At 53.2% G+C, this 20131-nt stretch overlaps 1 protein-coding gene across 3 annotated transcripts; it reads right to left on the bottom strand.

Moving 5' to 3' along the window:
- Positions 1-5218: 5218 nt before the first annotated feature.
- On the bottom strand, positions 5219-19927 carry PITX2 (paired like homeodomain 2). 3 transcript variants are annotated; one of them, XM_062199120.1, is made up of 4 exons: positions 19882-19927; positions 19270-19407; positions 8321-8526; positions 5219-5782 (listed from the first exon to the last, which is right to left on the bottom strand). In XM_062199120.1, exons 1-4 carry the CDS (start codon positions 19925-19927, stop codon positions 5219-5221), a joined length of 954 nt encoding a protein of 317 aa, XP_062055104.1. The 3 variants fall into 3 exon arrangements, with proteins under 3 accessions (XP_062055104.1, XP_062055105.1, XP_062055103.1); XM_062199121.1 differs by having other exon boundaries at positions 19270-19368; XM_062199119.1 differs by lacking the exons at positions 19270-19407; positions 19882-19927 and adding an exon at positions 9410-9617.
- Between the last annotated feature and the right edge of the window lie 204 nt (positions 19928-20131).

The raw sequence follows: 20131 nt of genomic DNA, 5'->3' as shown, positions 1-20131 counted from the left end.
AAGTTCCAAGTCCCCTTCCTGATGCTGCCCGGCAGCTTTCTTGGGCACAGCAGGGACAGTTGTAGGTCTCGTCTAACCAGAGCGACGAGGATCCTTTTCTGCCTGTCGTTGGCTCAGGCGGAGGGGCTGGGCTTCTGGCGCACAGCGGAAGCTCCCGGCTCTAAAGAAACCACCTCAGGCCTTGGCCTTGGAACATCAGGTCCTAGCCACCAGTGAGCCATTTTCGAAGCTGCTAGAATGAAGAAAAACAAAACAGCAAAAATCCTTGGCTGTGGACAAAGAAAACGAGAAAGGAAGAGGTTGAAGGAGAAGAAGAGAGCTGGATGGTGAGGAAGACCTTAAGCATTTTTTTCCCATAGGAGGAGAACTAGGTGTAAAAAGATCCATCAACGTCACAGGGCACTGATTGCACACCCTGCTCGGGGAGCCCCAAGCAGGATGAACCTCCCTTTTTAGTTCTTATGAAGGCAGAAAATAACAAAAAATACAATCTCTTTCACCCCCCTCCAACCCCAAAGGAAACACTTTACTGTATAGCCATGAAATGCTCTAAAGATGTTTTTTAAAATTACAGGGAGTGTAGGTGGTTCTTTGAACCATTCTTCTGTGTAACTTAAGCTTCAAGTTATCTCCTGCTTTCCACAACTGCCACTCCACTGTTAACAGCAGTTCCAAAAGGAGTAGCAAAGATTTTTTAAAAGGTAATTAAGTAGAATTAAATACTCGTATATCTTCCATGAAATACCGTATTTCTTGCAAGACTTCCCTACTCTTGGAACAAAATCTAAAGTCAACATGTACATAAAATGCATAAACTACTCTACTTACATAAATCAAGTTTTGTACCCCCAAACACAACAAATGCTGGTTTCTGTCTTTCCAGATAGGGCAACAACCAGGAGAAGCCCTCCCCTGGGAGAAAGGCAAAGGAAGGCAGAGAAGGGCGCATGGGGGATCAACTTTTTAGATTGGAGTAAAATGTCCCAATTTCATCTGCTGAAACCTGAAAGGGGATATGTTTACAATCCTGTTCCTACCTAACCCATTTGTAAAAGTTGCATCAGAAATCACCAATTTCTCAAGTTCAGTTAAAACGCAATCGTTTGGGAAGTTGGGGGAGGGGGAAGGATACTTTCCAAAATTCCTTCTGGGAAATCTGCTACCAGAAATCTGCCGTTTATTTCCAGACCTGCTACAGAAATCTGTCCTCGCTCGGTCAGCCACCTTCCCTGCTTCCGTGTGCTTAGATTAAGTGTTCGCCGAGGGGTTTATAAATCAAAATCAGTAGGGAGTCTATATTCATAAAAGCCTCTGATCTGATTACACCTCCTGCCCCCCACTCCTCCCCTACCCGCTTCTCGGACAAAGTTAAAACCGCCAGCCGGGGCCTCCCAGCGTAGCCCGCGTCGGCTGCGGGCGGCTGCAGGCCCGGCGGCCCGGAGACGGCGGCCCCGGCGCTCGTGGATTACAATGTGGATTGCAGGACAGATCTTTGTTTTGGTCACAGTCGCGACGCGGCTGGGGGGCAGGGTCGTCCTCCTGAGAGATCGCGCTAGGTTTTTATGGACTCACCTTAAAAAGGCTCGCCGCTCTTCCCTGGGTTAATTTATGGGGTTTTCTAGGAATATTAGGATTTTTTTTTTTCAAAGACGCTGTTTCTTATTTTCCTATTCATTTGTTTGGATTACACGCCTAAAAGAATCCCTGGGTTTCAGCACCTCCTAGGAAGAGGGTGGGGTGAGAGCCAGAGCAGGCCAGGGAGGGGAAGTGGGTTTGCCCCCTCATCAAATGGCTTTCACGGCTCAGGCTTCCCAATACGTTGTTTTAAATTCTTTTTTTTTTTTTAATCAAGTTGTACACAGTAAGACTCCGATTTAGGAAGCGGGAGGAAATCGATGCCCACGCGGGCTGTAGACACCTTGCTCCAGATCTCCGCCAATCTGAAGGCAGCACGAAGGGAATGACAAGTGGGAGGCCTTGGGAAAGTTTTAAAAGCTTTTTAAAAAGTGAAATGAAAACCCAGGGGATGGGCCAGAGGTACGGAGGGGAGAGAAAAGATGCGCGTAACAGGTGGTGAGGCGACGGGTCGGCAGGGGGAAGGGAGAGGCCTCAGACCGCGGGTTGAGTGCAGGGCCAGCCTCTGCGCGCCCAGGGAAGTGGCCGGCGCGGGTGCTGAGGCCAGCCAGGCCTGCACTGCTCCGAGCCCGACCTCGGACTCGCCATTTTGGAACCCAAGCGGGGGAGGTTGATGTTCATGCTATAGATTACGTTAAAGGTTCCTTTAAGCACTTTAATACACAACTAGTTCAGAAATCATTAAGAGACCTAGAGAAGAAGAAAAAAATACCCTCACACTCACCGGTAATAAGTGTTGACATGCAGCAAAAATCGATTGAGTGGAACCGAGCTGGTGCCTGGAGCCATAGCTGGAGGGGGATGGGGGGGCACAGGCTTCCCGGGCGCGGGAGGGGCGAGGGGGCCGACGGCACCGACGGGAGAACCAGGCTCCTCTCGCTCCAAGGGAACGGAACCGGAGGTGCGCAGAGTGGCCGGCGGCCGGGCGTGCGTGCGTGCGCGGAGGGCAGTGGAGGACCAGCGGGAGAGGTTACGCTTCGCCCCTCGGAAGTCCAGGGAAAGGAGCCGAGGTGCTGGAGAAAAGTCCCTCTCTCCGGTCCCAAGTCCCCGCCCCCAGCCTGCGCCACTCCAGTCGGGGAAGTGACAACCCTTCCCAAACCTGGACTTCCATTTTTTTTTCCCCCTGCAGATTGATGGGTTTCCTCGCGTCGAGTTCTGTCTGCGCAAAGCAACTAGGCCGAGATCCACCTCCAGCACCCAGAACTCGAAAGTCACTCTCGACGCGACCTGCAGGAGACGCAAATCCTGCCGGCAAGTTTCGGCGGCGCTTCCAGCCCCCATCCCCAAATCCCCTCTCCTAGTCCCTGGCCTTCCCTTCCCCTCCCCCTCCCCGCCCCCCAACCGGGCGGAGGCGCGGGGAGGCCGGGCCCGCCGGGCCCCTCGGCTCCAGAAGCCAAAGTCCGCCCGTGGGGACCGTTTTCCTCTCCACTGCTCTCAAGTGAACAACAAGGACGGAGGTGACCCTCGTCCAAAGGGCTTTTATCTGACCCCCACTGCCGCGTGATCCCGCCGCCAAGTTGGAAGCAGAGCTTTGAAAAGAGAGAAAGAAAGTTAATGTGCGCTGAGCACTGATCTTAACTCGGGGACATTATCTTCCATCTCCTTAAGTGGCAGTTCCTCGCCGAACAAAGACTCAGTGTCTGAGTTCTCCCAAGGCTTCTAGGTAGCGTTTCGGTGAGATAAGAGCAACCTCAGCGCAAAAACACGGGTTTTCTCAGCTCCAGAAAACTGGTGGCGGCTGCCCTCCGCTCTCCAGTGCTCCTGGCGGTGTTTGTCCTGGCCCACTGGGGGGCTGGGGGCGGGGATGACAAGGATAACAAAGGACCTCAGCCCCCACCCCCACCCAATCCTCCCTGGGCTGCGGTGCTGAGTATTTGCTACGATTTGTTCCGAAATCAAATTTCACTTAAAAAAAAAAAAAAAAAAGCTGAAAATCACCTATAAAGGAGTGAGCTGGAAGTTGAAGTTTTTAAAAACTCTCACGCGGACCTCCTTCCCGGTTTAGATGTCAGACGACAGGAGGGAGGGCCGGGCTGTAATTCATCTTGATTTGCTTCATTGTCCTGCAGTTTGCAAACTATAATCCTGTATAATTTCACGAACAAGCAGGTTTAGAATTAATGGGTCAATATTATTTAAAACGAAACACGGGGAGCATGACCTTTGCCTCAACTACATATTGCTGGACAAGACTCAGGAAGCTCCACTCTAACCTCTCAACCCCTGGGCTCTTTGAGAAACTGAAGGGCTGTGGTTATTAGAAATGGTCTTTGTTTCTTTTAATGTCTCCAAAGGATTTGGAAATAGCAATGCAATAGAACATGAAGGATCTCTCTACTTAAGTCCAAAAGATAAACGCGGAGGCCTAAATATTTTGAACTGGAGGTGTTTCCTTGTAAATTTATGATAGATGGACTCCTTTTGAGAGGAATGTATATAAACTGTACATTTATACCTGCTCATGTATTTCTCCAGAACAACTTCTAGAGGGACAGGCTTCCCCCCTAAAGGAGTAAACTTGAGAGTCATTCCAAGCCGGCAGTATTTTCTCAATCTTTCTCCTTTTTTCTCTCTTATGTTATTTGCTAGCAATAAAGGAATCCTCTGGGTTTAAGCCAAATAAAAATCTGAAAGACAAGACCAGACTTTGAATCCCCCCCCCCCACCAGTGCCCTTTTTGGTTAGCTTTTTGATGAATGGCTATAATTTATTTCTATCAAATTTAAATAAGTGCTGCTGCCTTGTCTGTTTAACTGGACAGGCAGTGGGAACTGGTTTGTTTAGGAGGCAGTGGCTGAGACGCCCTGTCCAGGTGACAGAGGAGAGCAGAAAGAATCCAGACCGATTTGTATGCAGTATATTTTACTCCCATGAAATAAAACACATTTTTTTCATATTTGCTGAAAAGTAAAACAATAATATTGTACGAAATGTTATACACAGGGTAGGTTGTACATAGCAGTTTCAGAAACATCATTGCATCCACCAGAGAAACTATTCTAAAACTGATATTCACACATTTTTTATAATAATAATATGTTAGAAACATACAGTGTGGCATTTAGTATATACATTCCCTTGCTCGCAAGCGAAAAATCCTAATCGCTTCGGTATAACATGCTTTATTTTAAAGCCTAACCTTTAAAAACACTGTTGTGATATTACTAACAACTGCTTTTATAAAATTAATTTGACATTTCGATATATATACATCCTTTCAGTCATTTTAATGTTAACAATGCTAAACTTAAAAAATAACAAGCTTATAGTTATGTTAAAATGTCATATCCAGTCAGATACTTGTTTGTGTGTGTTCGTGTGTGTGTGTGTGTGTGTGTGTCCTTGCAACTGTTGGAAATACTTGTAGTCAAAGATAGCAGACAGTGAGGACATTCCTTTGAAATCAAAGGAGCGCGCTCTCTCCCCCTCTCTCTCTAATTCAGTGGTTTCCTTTTCTCATTATATCTTCTCTTGCGCTCCCTTTCTTTAGTGCCCACGACCTTCTAGCGTAATTCCCAGTCTTTCACGGGCTGAGTCGTCAGCTCGCGGCGCGGTCCTAGCATCCCGGCGCTGCGGGCTCGGCTCACACGGGCCGATCCACCGCGTACTGGCAGGCGCTCAGGTTGGACGCTGGGTTCTGCACGCTGGCGTAGCCGAAGCTGGAGTGCTGCTTAGCTTTCAGTCTCAGGCTGGCCAGGCTCGAGTTACACGTGTCCCTGTACACGTACGGAGGAGTCGGCGGCGCGTAAGGACAGGCGGGCGTGGGCACCGCGGAATTCAGCGACGGGCTGCTCAGGTTGTTCAAGTTGTTCAGGCTATTGAGGCTGGAGCCCGGGACTCCCGTCACGGCCGAGGGCACCATGCTGGACGACATACTCATGGACGAGATGGAGTTGGGCGGGGAGAACATGCTCTGAGACGACAGGGGGTTGACATTCATAGAGTTGAAGAAGGGGAAACTCTTGGTGGACAGGGAGGCCGACGTGAGGCCCTTGGCGGCCCAGTTGTTGTAGGAATAGCCCGGGTACATGTCGTCATAGGGCTGCATCAGCCCGTTGAATTGCGGCCCAAAGCCATTCTTGCACAGCTCGGCCTGCTGGTTGCGCTCCCGCTTTCTCCACTTGGCCCGGCGATTCTTGAACCAAACCTGGGGGTGGTGGGGGGCAAGGGAGCAAAACAGATGCCACAGTGCCGATTAGTCAAACCTGGATCGCACACCCCCGTGACCCTGAGGCGCTGCCCTGCGTCTCTGCGCCGCCCCCCCCACACACACACTCCCCCCAGCTGCCCCGGCCAGCCCTCGCTCGCCAACCCTGCACCTCCGCAGGGCGCGCCAGGCTGGGCCGGCTCTGGCCTGTGAGCCTGGGCTCTGAGCTGCGCCACAAACCCCAGTCGGACGCCCGGCGGCCTGCGGGCCGCTTGATCACTCACCCAGGCCCTGCTTGAGTCCAAAAACACTTTGCAAAATAAACGAGGGACGGCCGGCTTTCCGCCCAGCTCTTTTTCGCCGGCTACCTTACAAACTCGCTTCCACTCCAAAGCCACAGGCTCAGCGACGAGAACAAGGGGCTGGGAGGACCACCAGAAGACCGCTCTCTCTCGACCACACAACGGCTCTTCCCTCCCCTTCTGGACCGCCACTGTTGCCCCCCCCCACGCGCCCCACCCCCCGCCCCAGAGTGTGCTCCTTGGACAGGGGTCGGGCTTCGACACCCTGGCTCGCCTAGAAAAACAACCAAATAAAAAGCAAAAAGACCACCTCCTAGTCAGCTCATTAAACTCCACGAGCTTGGAATGTAGAGCCCCGGGAGCCCAGGGCTGATCTGTCCACTGCTACCTTCCCCATCCCCCTCCGCCCACCTCAGGCCAGGCCGTCGCGCCTGGCGTTGTTCCGAAAGGGCCCGGCCCGTGGTTTGGCTCCGTAAGCGGCCGCCCGGGCCAGCCAAGCCCCCACCCGCGTCCGGTGGCCCCGCCGCAACCCCGCTCTCAATCCACAACGGCCCCGCCGGTCGCCCCAGACGGCGGCTTTTGTGTATTGGAGCGGGGCCTGGCCCGAGATCTCCCGAGCTGACACCGGTGATGTTTCACATTACACATCTCCGCCGGGCCCAGCCGCCTAATCCGCTTTTTTTTCCCCCCCTTTTTTCCTTTCATTCTCGATTTCCTTTTTATCCCCCTTCCTCTTTGCACCCGACTGCTATAAAAAGCACGCCTCACTCCCACTTGGCTGGACGAGCAGCCGCGCTGGAAGAAGGCAGCTGGAGGGAGCGAGAGCCCAGCGTGCCGGCTGCAGGAAAGGGGTGAGGGGTGGGCGGGGGTGGGGAGTGGGGTGGAGGGGGGAGGGCTGCAGAAATTCGGGTGGGGTGGAAGGGCTTTTCTGAAGGATTTCAGAAAGCCCACGGATTGTATCTTTATTTTAATCACTTGCCATCTCCATCCTAGGCTGTCTAAACTTTGCCCCGGCAGAAGAGTACGTGCAAGGCCCGTGCCTCCGATGCTCAGGAAGCGAATGAAAGACTGACCTTGCGAAAAGCCACACGGCCCTGGCCCCCGCGCTGGCTCTGGGCGGTTAAACTAAAACCATCTCCATCTTCAGTCTGGCTCTTTTATCCACCAGCATAGCCTCATAACTCTGCACAAACGCCGCTCAGAGGCAGTTCTTTCTGCTTTGGAAACATATTTCCTTCTTTATTCATCATTGTTGTCTATTTTTTTTCTTTTCTTCTTCTTTTTTTCTTTTTGCTTCTCTTGCTCTAACTGGGGGCTTCGTTTTTCCACCGAGAGAGCTTTTATTTTTAAACAGCAACACCTCTGGATGCTGCCTGGTTCTGTTTTCAACTTCCAGAATCCAAATTTGGAATTTTCCACCGACGAACATAAACTAGGATGTTACTACGGGGTCATTTATTTAAGCTTTTTTTTTTTTTTTGCCAATCCGTAAAGTACAGATTTGCTACAAAGTTAAGGTAAGCGCTTTTTATAAAACTTATTATTGTTAGGAGGAGGGGTGCACATATCAGTCTCCAAAGAGTTCAACTCTTGAGAAGATAAATAAACCAAACCGAAAAGTCTTTTTTCTCCTTTTCCTTTCGACATAACCAGCAGAATAGCTGTGTACTGAAACTTTGCTTCCAGAGATCACAGAACCAGCGAATACAGTATAGGAGAGACCTAAATGTCTGGGGGGGGGGGGGGGACCCAAAAAGCATGGAAGGAGCGCGAATCAAAAAGCCCTGGACTTCCTGAGTTGCGCCAGGTTGGGCGCTAAAGTTTGCAGGGAGAGGTAACCCTAGGGCGTCTCTGGTGGGTTTTCCTTGTTAAAAACGCACAGGTTGGAGCCTGTCGGAGGCTCCCGGCCTGGGAGGGATTTTATTAGCGATCGTCTGGTGACTGCAAGCCGAGAACACAATGCCCTCTGCGGAGGAATGCCGGTGCGGCCCAGTTTGGGAGCTCGCGGGAGCGCGGGGCGCCGAGCTGGGGCTGCTCCGGCCTCCTGCGCCAGGCTGCCAGCTCGGCCTCAGAAGGGGGAGCCGCCACTTCGTCATCCCGGCCGCCGCGAGGCCTTCTGCCTTGGCAAGGCTGCTCCTGGGCGGCGCTGCCTTCCACACGCCCTCCTTGGTCTACACGGCCTGCACCTCCACAACGCCCTCCCGCCAGCCCTCCCAGGCTCCGTGGTGCCTCCTACCCGGACTCGGGCTTCTGTAAGGTTGGTCCACACGGCGATTTCCTCGCGCGTGGACATGTCCGGGTAGCGGTTCCTCTGGAAAGTGGCCTCCAGCTCCTGCAGCTGCTGGCTGGTAAAGTGAGTTCTCTGCCGCCGTTGCCGCTTCTTCTTGGACGGGTCCTCGGCGCCCACGTCCTCATTCTTCCCCTGCTGGCTCTTGTCTTTCTCTGAAAATGAAACACACCAAGGTTCCCATCAGCACGCCCACCTGAAACCCACCAACCCCAGCCGGCCCCAGCGCCGGCGCCGGCCGAGCGGGCCGAGCGCGCGCGCGCGCCAGCCCAGCCCCGGAGCGCGGCGCCTGCGGGGCGCGCAGAAGGAAGAGTGGGTGTGTGCGCCCCGTCTCTCCCCTCCCCCAGCGCCGCACGTTTTATTTACATGTTTATCGCTCTGCGGCGGCACGTTCATTTTTACGGCCTGCGCTTTCAAGTGTATTTATATACCTCTGAGCACACACCAAATCTCCCGGGACACGCACACGCGCTACAGACCCCCCTCGTTGCAAGCTCAGATTTCGCTGTGGTTTGGGAAGGCTGGGAAAAGTAGATGTTTGGGATTCCCCCAAACTCGCCAGTTCCTTAGATTAAAACAAAAAAAAAAGAAGAAGAGGGAAAAGAAAAATGCCACTGTGCGGACGGCGTTTCTAAGCAGTTTTCCAAATACTTTTCTAACGAGCGGAGCTCCCCAGAGCTGAAAGCTGAGCGGAGAGCAGCGGCAGAAGCGGGGCGGCCTCTGAGCGTGCTCCGATCGCGATGCTGGGCAGTGGTGACCCAGGAAACAGAAGGGAGGCGAGGGTGGGAACAGAGAAGGAGGCAGAACTGCTCGCGCCGCTCGCGCCGCTTGCGCCCCTCGCGCCAGGCCGATCGCGGGCGGACGGAACGCACGCGGGGTCGGCAGAACCCGAGCTCCCGGAAGTTCTGCGGAGGACGAGCGGAACGACCACTCCCGCCACGCCTACCCCAGGAGGGGCCGACATCCTCGGGGGCGAGACGGGCCGGGCGGCGCCGGGCGGCTGAGCCGGAGTGTCCGCGGGGCGGCGCGGCGCCTTACCTGCGGCCTCGGGGCTGGAGGTGTCTGAGATGGTGTGCACCTCCAGCCTGTGCTTGGAGGCGTCCAGGGAGCGGGGCTGACCAGGAGCCAGGACCGAAGCCATGGCTGTCGGCGGGGGATGGTGACAGGAGGAGGATGAGGAGGCGGCCGACAGCTTGGTCCCCGCTGCTCGGTGCTCCAAGTGCAGCGGGCCTTTCATGCAGCTCATGGGCGAGGCAGCGCGCAGCCCTGCCGAGTCCTGGGGCTGCCGCCCCGCCGAGCCCCCGTGGCCGCCGCTGCCCCGCTCCGGGTCGCGCTTTAGGCGCGGTGGCGGCCGCGGGCAGAGCCAGGGGACGCAACCCCCGCCGAGTCCTTGAGCCAAGCCGCCCCCGTCTCCTCCGGAAGGCTCCGGCGAAAAAGTCCGGCGGCCGAAAGTCAGCGGGCGAACGGAGACATGGGGATGTGGGCGGGCGGGCGGCGCTCGCAGCGTCCTTAGGGAGCCGGCTTCCAAGCTCCGAAGCGAAAGGCGAGCGGGTCGAGACCCCCTTCTCCCCACCCTCCCTCCCCCACGTACCCCTCCAATAAGGAAAGCTAACGCCGGTCGCGCTCTGCCCGCCCCCCGCGCGCAGCCCTGACGGCGAAGTGTCAAGAGTGACAGGGACAGGTAGCTGATATTAGATTCCCCGCGCCGGCGGCGGCGGCGGCGGCGGCGTCGCGGGCCTCGGAGCGCACCCTGCGCAGGGCGCACACGCACACCCCCTCGGCGTCGAGCTGGAGCCCTGCCCCGCCGCAGCTCAGCTCCAGGCACCCGGGCGAGCGACGGACCACATCTGCGGCTCCACGCTTCCCTGTGGGCCTAACATCTTAAAACCAGAGGCGGGCTTCCTGGTGCCGAGACGTCACTCGGCCGCGGCCCTCCCCAGCCCTCTCCGCCTCCACCTCCTCCCAGACCCTTCGCCGGGCGCGACTGACGTGGCTTCGCACCAATCAGCAGGCCCAGAGCCGCGCCGGGGGGACTGTCCCATCTGCGCCTATCAGCAGAGAGGGGCCGGACTAATCGCTCGCGGAGCCCACCGGGTCTACACGGGCAAGCTCTCGGGAATTCTACTCCCGCCCGACCAAAGGTGATCCGACTTTTAGTTCGGACAGGGAGATGCAGAGATGAGGCTAGGATTAACGGGCTAGGAAGAAGGGAGCGGAAAGATCGAGGGCTGAAAGGTACAGGAGTCAACAAGCCACCGCCTCCACCACCATCCCCATTGTGTCTCCCTTCATCCATTTCCAATTGAGAGCTCCCTCCCTCTCCCCCATATAGAAAGGAGAGCTGCTACTTAAAACTTGAAAATTAAAAATAAAATAAAATAAAATAAAATAAAATCACCTCTCCCATTTAAATTTTCCAAACAGCCTGTCAAGTGAATGCTGCGCTGGTCTGGAAAAGTTTTAGTTTAATTGCGAAGAAGACAGAGCCCTAAAAAGGCAGGCTAATAAATTAGAAATCGAGAAGCAAATGGACCCGTCGAAAGAAAATTGCCTTGACTTTAAACGAACAACTGTTTGGTGGTTCAGTCTGGATTTATACAAGAATAAAAGTCGCTTCAGATCACGTCCTCTGTAATGCTTATTAGTCCCCAGACAGAAAACACACAATAGAATGGAAACCCTAACCCAGCGTTTTCAAAATGCTGAAAGCTTATCCATTCTACTTAACGTTGATTAAGACACATATCCTAGATCTTTCAAATTCCTTGTACACTGTATTAAGCTCGTCCTAACCCGGGAGAGCCACGCTTTAAATTTGACTCTCTTGTTTACTTTATTATCAATCAGATTCAAATCCATAAAGCCTGCAGAATCAACAACCTTGAGCTAATTATATATAAAATATGCTTTAATGAATTTCCATACAATTAAGAATGTTGCCAAATAACCAATTTCAAGGATAATTTTTAACAGTCATTTTCTTTTCCTGGGGAGCTCAAGGCTGTCTTGAATCGTTAAAAGTCCAAGCAGGCAGAAGCTGTAGGGTGTGGGCTACAGGGAAAAGCTTAGTGGAGCACTCAGCTAGGAAAAGCAAAGCCTTATTCATTTACATGAAACAACAACAACAAATCACCTTGGGGGACGTCGGCTCGCTACAGCCCGATTCTCACGGAAATTTAATTTCCAAAGAAATGAAAGAAAGCCAAACGTATTTGAAATAATTTTTGAAAGACCTTTTGTCCTCCAGCTGAGGTCCGCGGGGAGAGCGCAGGCTAATCTCCCCTGGGTTTCGGCATTGGTGATCGCTGTATTGTGGAGTTAGTGTTATCATCCCTGACTGTGTTATTTGTTTGACATTACAGTCAATGATTTGCAACAGCAGTACGAGGTATCTTCAGAAAACTCCATCCTTGTCCTTGTTCTCAAGATTGGGAAACTTACTTAGTTTGCATGGGTGAAGCAGATTCCAAATATGTTTACAACCTACGTGTCCCCTTCCCCGGTCCCTTCGCCCTGCTCCCCAAAATCCTATTCACAATTCCTTTCCCAGTTTGGACACACTTGAGAGCAGTCTGAGGAACCAAATGAGAATGGTTTTTCACTTGCTGCCCACCAACATCTAGTCACTTTAAGAAGAAATTAACTGACGGGAGAACTTTCTTCCTCATAAAGTTTAAATTGGCGTTTCTGGGTTTAACCTTTTATTCCACTTTACTCCATTCCCCACCCCCCCACCCCCATACACACCTGCTCAGAGCAGAGCACGTCCCTATGTGACAGGTCTGCATTAGCCGAGGCTGATACATCCAGCTATATTAGGTCCTGAAATCTTATCACTAAATTATACATATTACACCAGCAGCCTATTGGTAAAGAAGGTTAAATTAATTTACATTCTGCTCATTATCTGGCGCTTAAATGACGCATTTTATCCCTGAGATCTGGCAGAGAATCTCTCTTCCAGACCCCACAGCATTTCACGGAAGACAATGCACTTAGATTTGTAGTGGTTTTTAATCTGATAAGACTCTAATTTGCTTAAGTCTTTTAAATAAGGGTTTTAAATGTTTCTAGCCGTTTTTCTTATTGAATTTCCTCTAATTCCCCCAAGATCATAAAGTATATGTGCAAAGTAAATATTTCCTCCCATTGCACTGCCAGCCGATGGATGACCTATAACTAAGTCAATACGAATTCAGGTCTTTTCTGCCCAAAGTGTTTACTAATCATATTCCAGTTTCTTCTTTTAAACCTCAGCCATAGCTATAAGTGCCCACAATACTGTGCCCCTTAAAGCTTCATTTCAGGAGACGCCATCACATCAAAGGATAAAAACTCCCATCTGTAGTGACCATACCACCTTCCTTGTTTCTTCAAGACTGAAACCTGGAACTTCAAGGCTTTTATGGAAGCTTGGGGTGTTTTTTTTTTTTTTTTTTTTTAAAGTCTTTGCTCTGGAAAGCTGAGAAACACGGCAGAGCCGTGTAGATTTCTAAGCCCATCTCTCATTTTGATTTAAATTCTGGCGGCTCTGCCTGACTGATGGAGCTTTCCCCATGGCAAATACACATGTACGATACACACCCAGCCTCCAAAGTGGGTGAAAAAGCCAAGAGTAAGTGACAGCTCCTCGTGATGCCAAAGTATGGGAAATGTTGGAAGTGCTGCGAATCTGCCAGCAGCCTAGAAGCCCAAACTAATAAGGAATCTTAAATTGTATGGATCCATCGAAATCTAGAGAAAAACAGAGACAAAACAGCTAGAGAACGCTGGTTAAAGTAAAAACTATATACTGCCGAATATATGGATTCTCAATCTCTTTACCTATCCCCCCAGCTCTCTAAACAGCTATCTCAAAATAGGATTTTCTTTGCATTTTTTCCAGCCAGAGTTTCCGCCTTTTCCTAATCTCATCATCACTTTACCTTCTTGCCCAGGTCCAAATGAGGACCCTGGAGGTTGGCAGTAGAACACCCATGTGAAGCCTAGGTTAGGGAGAGCAAGACACGCTTGTAAATGAAAATTATGTTACGGTGCCAGGCAATTTGGGAGATTTAATCTACACAAGATCTGAGTACAGGTAGGGGTGGCAGAGGTGAGGAAAGAGGTTGGAAGTCAAGAAAGCGTATGCATTTTTTGAGTTCAGCGCTTCTGTGACCTCCGGCTGGATTCTTCTGGGTTGGTTCTAAAAAGCACGGAGACTGCACCCGGGAAACTTTCACTGCAGCTGGAACTAGATGAGCGTGATCTGTGCTCCTCGGTCTATGTGGGCCAAGGAAAGGAAGCCCAGTGTTGAGGTTTTGAGTCTAGGAGACATCGTGTGTAGTCTCAATTGGCTTTAATAGGTTGTTCTTTCAAAGAAAGACCCTCCAGGAAGGAAATGTGCATGACGTGGGGTCAGGTTTTAGCTCATATTTGCCACCTATGACCAGCCTTAAAGTCTTATTTAATTTCACACTCTTTAGTGTTAGTTGCAAAGTGCCTCTGGCCATCGTGGGGAGCGCAGGGTTAGGTTGCAATGTTAAACTGTCGGTAGCGGTGGCCTGGCTCTGGGCTGGGACCCAACCAAGCGATCCCCACTTTTGGAAAGAATCTGTACTCTGAGTTCATCCAGAAGATGGCTCAATTAGAGGTCTCCCTGAGCTGTCAGGCCATGGAGGGGCAGGTGTCCTCCTAGGCCCAGGCCAGCTCAAGGACGAAGACCGCCCTGGACTCAGCTCCCAGTCACGTGATGGACATGAGCGTGAGTGTGTGTGTGTGTGTGTGTAAAGCTCAGAGGTCAGGTGGAGACCTTGCACCCTGCCCAGCAGTAGCCCTTCCTCCCCTCTTTCCATTGCCTGGCTTTTCTTTACATGGCAAACCAAGCTGGAAAATGGTCCCAATAGCCACAAAACCGTCCCAGACCAAAACTTTGCTGTGGCTGATTTTTTCCCATTCCCCAAATGGAATTTTTAAAAGTGCTGGTTTGTTAAAAGGGGTGGATCTTTTCAAAATCGGAAGTCTGTAGATACACTGATCTTTGCAAATGGTGCCCATGTTTCTGTCCCATAAGCTCTGCTCACTCAAACTCTGGAGGTTTGGGGTCACTGGTTGGGAGAGGGATCACCCAAGGGCACTGGGAAGTATAGGAAGAGAAACCGAGAAGGACTAGAATCGCTAAAGCAGCAAGTCCTTAATGCCTGCTCTCATTTGTGTGTGGGCCCTGCAGATTTACTAGGCGCTCATCGAAGTGTTCATTTAATCTCTGAAAAGCAACTATTCATGTAACTAAGTAAGAGAGAACGGTGTAGTGCAAACATGGAAAGAGGGACACACACACACCATTCACACACACACAGATAAACATAGATATCAAGCTCAAAGGGAAGAAAGTGGCAACGGGATAACTGAAGTCACTTAAAAAAAAAAAAAGAAAGAAAACCAACAATTGGATAAAATTGCTGCTCTCTCTTTCTCTTTTTCTTTTCTCCAGCTCATGTACATCTCCCTTTTCTACTTCTCTTGCTCTTTCTTTCTGTTTTCTCTCTTCCAGACATGCTGGTAGCTAACATTCAGCATTAGTTGTCATGGTGACCATAAATCACATAAATCCAAAAATACCCACCTATAATCTGAGATGAAGCTTTTATTTCCCTAGCGAAATAATATTTTAAAAGCTGTCAGCTGACAAAAAGAAAAAAAAAAAAAGGGGAACCTACCTCATTGTAGTAACCCAGGTAATATATTACTTCTAAAGGTTTAAATTAAAATGTCAGCCAGTTAAAAACATGCTTGGAGAATCTTGGGCACTCTTCGTGTCAAATCCTCACAAAGAAGTTGACTCCATCGCTCGTGGTCACTCTTTTACCCACACTCTCGGTCTTTCCGTTAATGTCTCCCCTCCCAACCAGCCCAAGTCCTCATGGACTCTGTGCATTGGATGGTGAAGGAAAGGCGACTCCTCTTGGATCAGGGATCTGTGGCTGAGCCTTGGGGGGCATCTCATGTGCTCCCTGTTATTCATTCACTTCCCCAAGTGAAAGATGTGGGTCTTAGGGGGAAAGGTGCTGGTGAGGGTCCCAGTGGAGGGGTGAGAGGAGGCATCCTAGAAGTGTTAGGGAGAATGTCAGAGCAGAAGGAGGGAGAAATGGAGACTGGAGCTGAGTGGCCAGGTGCTGTGGTTAAGTCTAGCTCTGAAATGGTTGGCCACATTCTTCCACTTCTTTCACTGCTGCGGGAGAAAACTTTCCCAGTGGGAGAGCCTGGGGGTGGGGATGCGACTGCAGTTGGGCCTTTTGTCTTCTACCTTGGGCTTGTTGTCTTTTGCCTCTCTTGGATTATTGGGTATTCGCCTAGATGAAGAGCCATTAATTACCCATTCAGTCAATATTAGGAAGACGACAAAGCTTTTTACATAGGATTAAGAAGACATCAGATTGTTCCATTAGTATATTCCTGCTCACGAATAAGCTTTCGTTATACATTTCCTTTTCCCCCGAGTCGCTCTAACCACCGCTGCATGTATTAACAGCCGGCGGCGTGAAACAGCAGCCCGCGCAGCCCTAGGAAACTTTGCGCACGCAGCGGCGTGTTGGTAGAGAGGAGCGGGACCGATAGAGACCGCCTTGGCGGGCAGGCTCCGAGGGACTGACCCCCTTTGGACCACGGGTACAATCTCGCCTGCTGGGGAGAACATGCGAAGCCTACAGGCAGCCTCAGCCGGTAAACTGCAGGTGTGATGGCAGCGAGGGGTGGGGTGGGGTTGGAGAACAGAAAATGGACAACTTTCTTCACTCAACTCCCTTCTCTGTTTTTTCCCTCCAGCATCCTGGCCCTTTTGCCAAACGCGTGCCCTTTGCTCCTGGCCAAGGTCAGAGCCCTCTGCTCTCTTAGCCATCACCTTCTTTCTGGCCACCCTCAAGGGCTCAGGGCCAGGAGAGCCGTGCCGGCGCACCACCATTTTGCATTTTGCTAGAGACGGTGCTGATGTCGCTGGTATCTGTGTTAGCATTAAAGTAGCTTCATTATTTGCTTTGGTGGGGGGTACATTAGGAGTCCACGTACTATGTGCTTGGCAAACATTTGCTGATCGAATGACTGTGGGGAGAGTGGTGGCTGCGGAGGCCGAGGAGGCCGGAGTTAACCCGGGTCCTCGGAAGGTGACAAGGTGCTCCCGGCAAGGGCCAGCCAGCGCACCCCTGAGATGGGAGTCGAACACTGTCACTCCGCATTTTGTTAAAGTGATTTCCAGGGAGGCCGGGCCAAGTACCCGAATACCCGAGTACCGGAGACCCCTGCCTGGACGCAGGGCCGGGCGCCGGGGTCCGAGGGGCTACTGCACTGTCTGCTTTCAGCCCTGAACCCAGAGGCGCCGCCCCCAACTTTTAGAGTCACTGATAGGGGAGGGTCAAGGCCATTTTTTTTTTTAGATTCCACAAAAACCGAGAATCCTTGCTGGACCCCTAGAGCAAGAAGAGTGCTGGGCCTCTGTTCTGGATGCTCAGCACCTCGCTAACTTTTCTTCTCTCTGCGCTCACCATTCCTCTGAAAACCCTCTCTCCATCGTCGCCCCAAGCTCCCTCCCATTTAGGGGTTTGTGCCAGCCTAGGGGTGGTGGTAGGGAGGAGGGTCGGCCTGGTGCGTCAGAAGGGGAAGGGGACTCAGCTGAGTAGGGGAGCAGACAAGGTCCTCTTCTACTGATTTTTGGCCTTTAAGAAGGACAAGGCGGTTTGGGGGCAAGGGGGAAGGGTAGGAGAGTGTCAATAATAGGACCTCACTATATCGTATCCATGGATAATACAACATCACTGTCATTTCTCCAAACACAGCACCTCTTGTAAGCATTTTCGTTGTTACAAGCAAAGAAAAATTTGGGGGGGATGGGGACCCACAGCAGATAAACCATTTTGCTTTAAAAGCAGGCCACGGTCAAAGGGTTACAGGGTCCCTAAATTAACCGGTAGTCAGCAAAGGGTGTTCTGGCCAGCTCCCCTCTGTGTGCTACAGCTTTGCCCTCCCGTGCGACTAGTTCTCCCAAAGCCAGTAAGACCAAGATTTTCAGCACTTCTTAACCGGGGCGTTAAGCTGGCTTGGACACCCGTTTTTCTCTCTGGTTCACAAGATAGGGAAGAGGTGTTGTCAGCACAGGGGGACCGGGCAGCTCGCGCGCACGAAAATAATGCGGGCCTGAAGGTACTGGAGACAATCGCTTCTTCCGTCCGGTCTTGGCTACTCATGCAAAGCGAACGCCCAGCGTGACAGGACTCCTCGCGGCCGCTTCCTTCCTGCCTACCTAGGCTGCCTCCAATCTACCCTGGGCTTCTCCCCGTGCCCCCACCGAGCGGCCTCCTGTGCTCCGACTGCCCCGCGCTCTCCGGTGCAGGGAGGGGGCAGCCCCTCGCCTCTCCCCGGCTCCCAGCGCGGCGTGCCGCAGCAGCCTGGGCCCGCCCCGGGCGAAGCCGAACTGGGGGAGCTGCCCTCGGCCACCCGGAGCTCGGGCCGAGCCCGCCCCAAGCGTTCTCCCCGGGAGTCTTCGCTACTCTTGATTTTTAACCATATCTCAAACATTCTCCGGTCTAATAATTTATTTTTACGACCGATTATCAAACAGAAGAAGAATTTAACGCAATCTTAATGACAGAAATCACCCGACGTTATCTCTGCTTTGCCCCCAGTTAACTCCACGGGGTTAATCCCAGACAAGTGAGCGTTTAACCGGCCCAGCAGGACGACCCGCGGGCGGTGAGCCTCCACGTCGCTTTAGCCATTTTCGATCAACAAACGACGTTTTTCTCTCGGATTCACGGCGAAGCCCGAATTCGGGGCCTTTGTTTTCTTTTTAGTAACGCAGTTTGTGCACTGGGCGGGGGATGGGGGAGCAAACCGCCGCCCTCCGATAGCCGGTACAGCTGTATCCCTGCACTTTAATCCGGAAGGAGGGGGTTAGGGGCCCGAAGGCTGTGGGGGGCGTTATCTCCTCAGCTATCAAAGGTCAACAACCTCCTAAGGCTAGGCACTACTTAGGAGGGAACCTGGAAACCCCGAAGAGAAACGGCGCGTTGGAGTTTTTCACGTATTCCCAAAGAAAGGCTTCCCTCGCCCCACCCCACCTCCATCTCTTGCGCGCACACGAGCGCACACACACACACACCCACCCCACCCCCAACACACACACACCACACTAAAGCACAAGTGTCAATCCACCAGAGGCCCACACAGTGGGTTGGGGATGCTTTAACTTTTTATACAAGCCTGCAGGCTTTTTACAGCAATGGCCCCGATTCGTCCAAGGTGAAAACCGCCAATCAAACGACGACGCCGGCACAACCCGAGACCTGGCGGGCAGCAGCCCATCAGGAGCAGGTTCGCGTCAACAGGGGAGCACACTCCACTCCACCCTAGCGTCAGCACCACCGCCCCTCCCCCTCCCCCACCCCCTCGGCACCCTCAACCCGCAGAGGCGCACCTTCGCCAAAACAACTCTCCAGGGCTCGCCTCCCGCCTGCACAACTTCGCACCGCACGGCTGGGTGGGGCGTAGGGCTGAGAGCCCAGGGGTCCGGGAGGACCCTGGTGGTACTGCGCGCAGTGGGCCACGGTGAGCGACAGAGGTCGCTGTTGGACCACTTTTGTACGCCGGCTGGAGGCGCAAGAGGTAGGCTGGGGCGTGCGCCGGAGACCAGACCACAGGGAGCGAGCCAGAGGGAGAGGCGCTGGGTCTCAGGAGTGCAATATAATTTGGGGGAAAGGAATTACTGTCCCCGGGACGGCTGCTTCCCGTCCCACCCAGAGGCCAGGCGTCCAAGTTCAAGCCGAAGGCGCGCGGAATCTGGCGGCCTCGTCTGCGTGCGCTTCCCCTGAGGCCCAGAGTCTCGGGGGCGGCTGCCCAGCGCGCGGCCTGCGCGTCCCTCCCGGCCTTACCATTGGCGCCGGGATGCTGCCGCGGGAAGAGCTTGCTGCTGGCTGCCTCTTTGCGGCTCTCGGGAGAGTCTGTGAACTCGACCTTTTGGATTTCGGAGTCTTTGGAGAAGAGGCATTCAACGGCCGCGGGCTGCACGCCTGGGCCGCGCCCGCGCCCGCCCCACGTGCGGTGGAGAAGGACGCCCGGGAGAGCGGCCGAAAGGAGCCGAGGACAGGGTTGGGGGTGGGGGGTGGTGGACGAGGCGGGACGGAGAAGAAAGAGGGACAAAGAGCAAAGACCCAGTTAGAGGAAAGGGCTAGCGGCACTCCCATACCCTGGAACCTGTGGCAGCCCCGCGCTGGGCTGCGGAGTCTGCGCGCCCGCCGGCTGCCGGCGCCTGCAGCGGGGAGGAGGGCGTCAGGGCCTTGGGCGCACCGGACGCCGCTGCCACCTGGTCCACCGCCCCCCGGACGCGGAGAGGCCGCCGGCGTCCAGGTCCTGATGGCTTTCCTGCCCGGGTTGGCCCCTCGGCGATCATCCCCGGGCCTTGCCAAAGGGTCGGTGCCCCCTCGCCGCCCTTGCGTGGCGCAGTCACCTGCCCGGTGACCCGGCCAGGAGAAGCGGGCTCTTACCTAGTTGCACACACGCGGACACTAGTTTGCGGCAGTTGGTCTCCATTCCCCGCTATCTGCAAAACAGAAGAGAGGGAGAGTTGTGAGCGGCGGCGGCGGGCGGGCGCACAGGGCTCTGAGGCGCGACCTCTGGAGAGGTCCACGTCTACGCTAGCTATTAGGCGCCTACTGGGTACGAGGTTGCAGGCGTGTTTCGCGGAGTGACAGCCTCTGGTTGCCCAGCAGCACCTCCGCTTGGGTCTGAGGCCCA

This window comes from Lepus europaeus, chromosome 8 (assembly GCF_033115175.1).
Source record: "Lepus europaeus isolate LE1 chromosome 8, mLepTim1.pri, whole genome shotgun sequence".
Lineage (NCBI taxonomy): Eukaryota > Metazoa > Chordata > Mammalia > Lagomorpha > Leporidae > Lepus > Lepus europaeus.
This window is presented reverse-complemented; position numbering and strand designations above follow the sequence as displayed.

Excerpts from the sequence above, each read along its gene's own strand:
- PITX2 (XM_062199119.1), bottom strand. The coding sequence starts at position 9,617 with ATGAGCTGCATGAAAGGCCCGCTGCACTTGGAGCACCGAGCAGCGGGG. Across the intron at positions 8,527-9,409 it reads CTCCAGCCCCGAGGCCGCAG|AGAAAGACAAGAGCCAGCAG; the intron begins GTAAGGCGCCGC and ends TTTCATTTTCAG. Across the intron at positions 5,783-8,320 it reads TTACAGAAGCCCGAGTCCGG|GTTTGGTTCAAGAATCGCCG; the intron begins GTAGGAGGCACC and ends CACCACCCCCAG.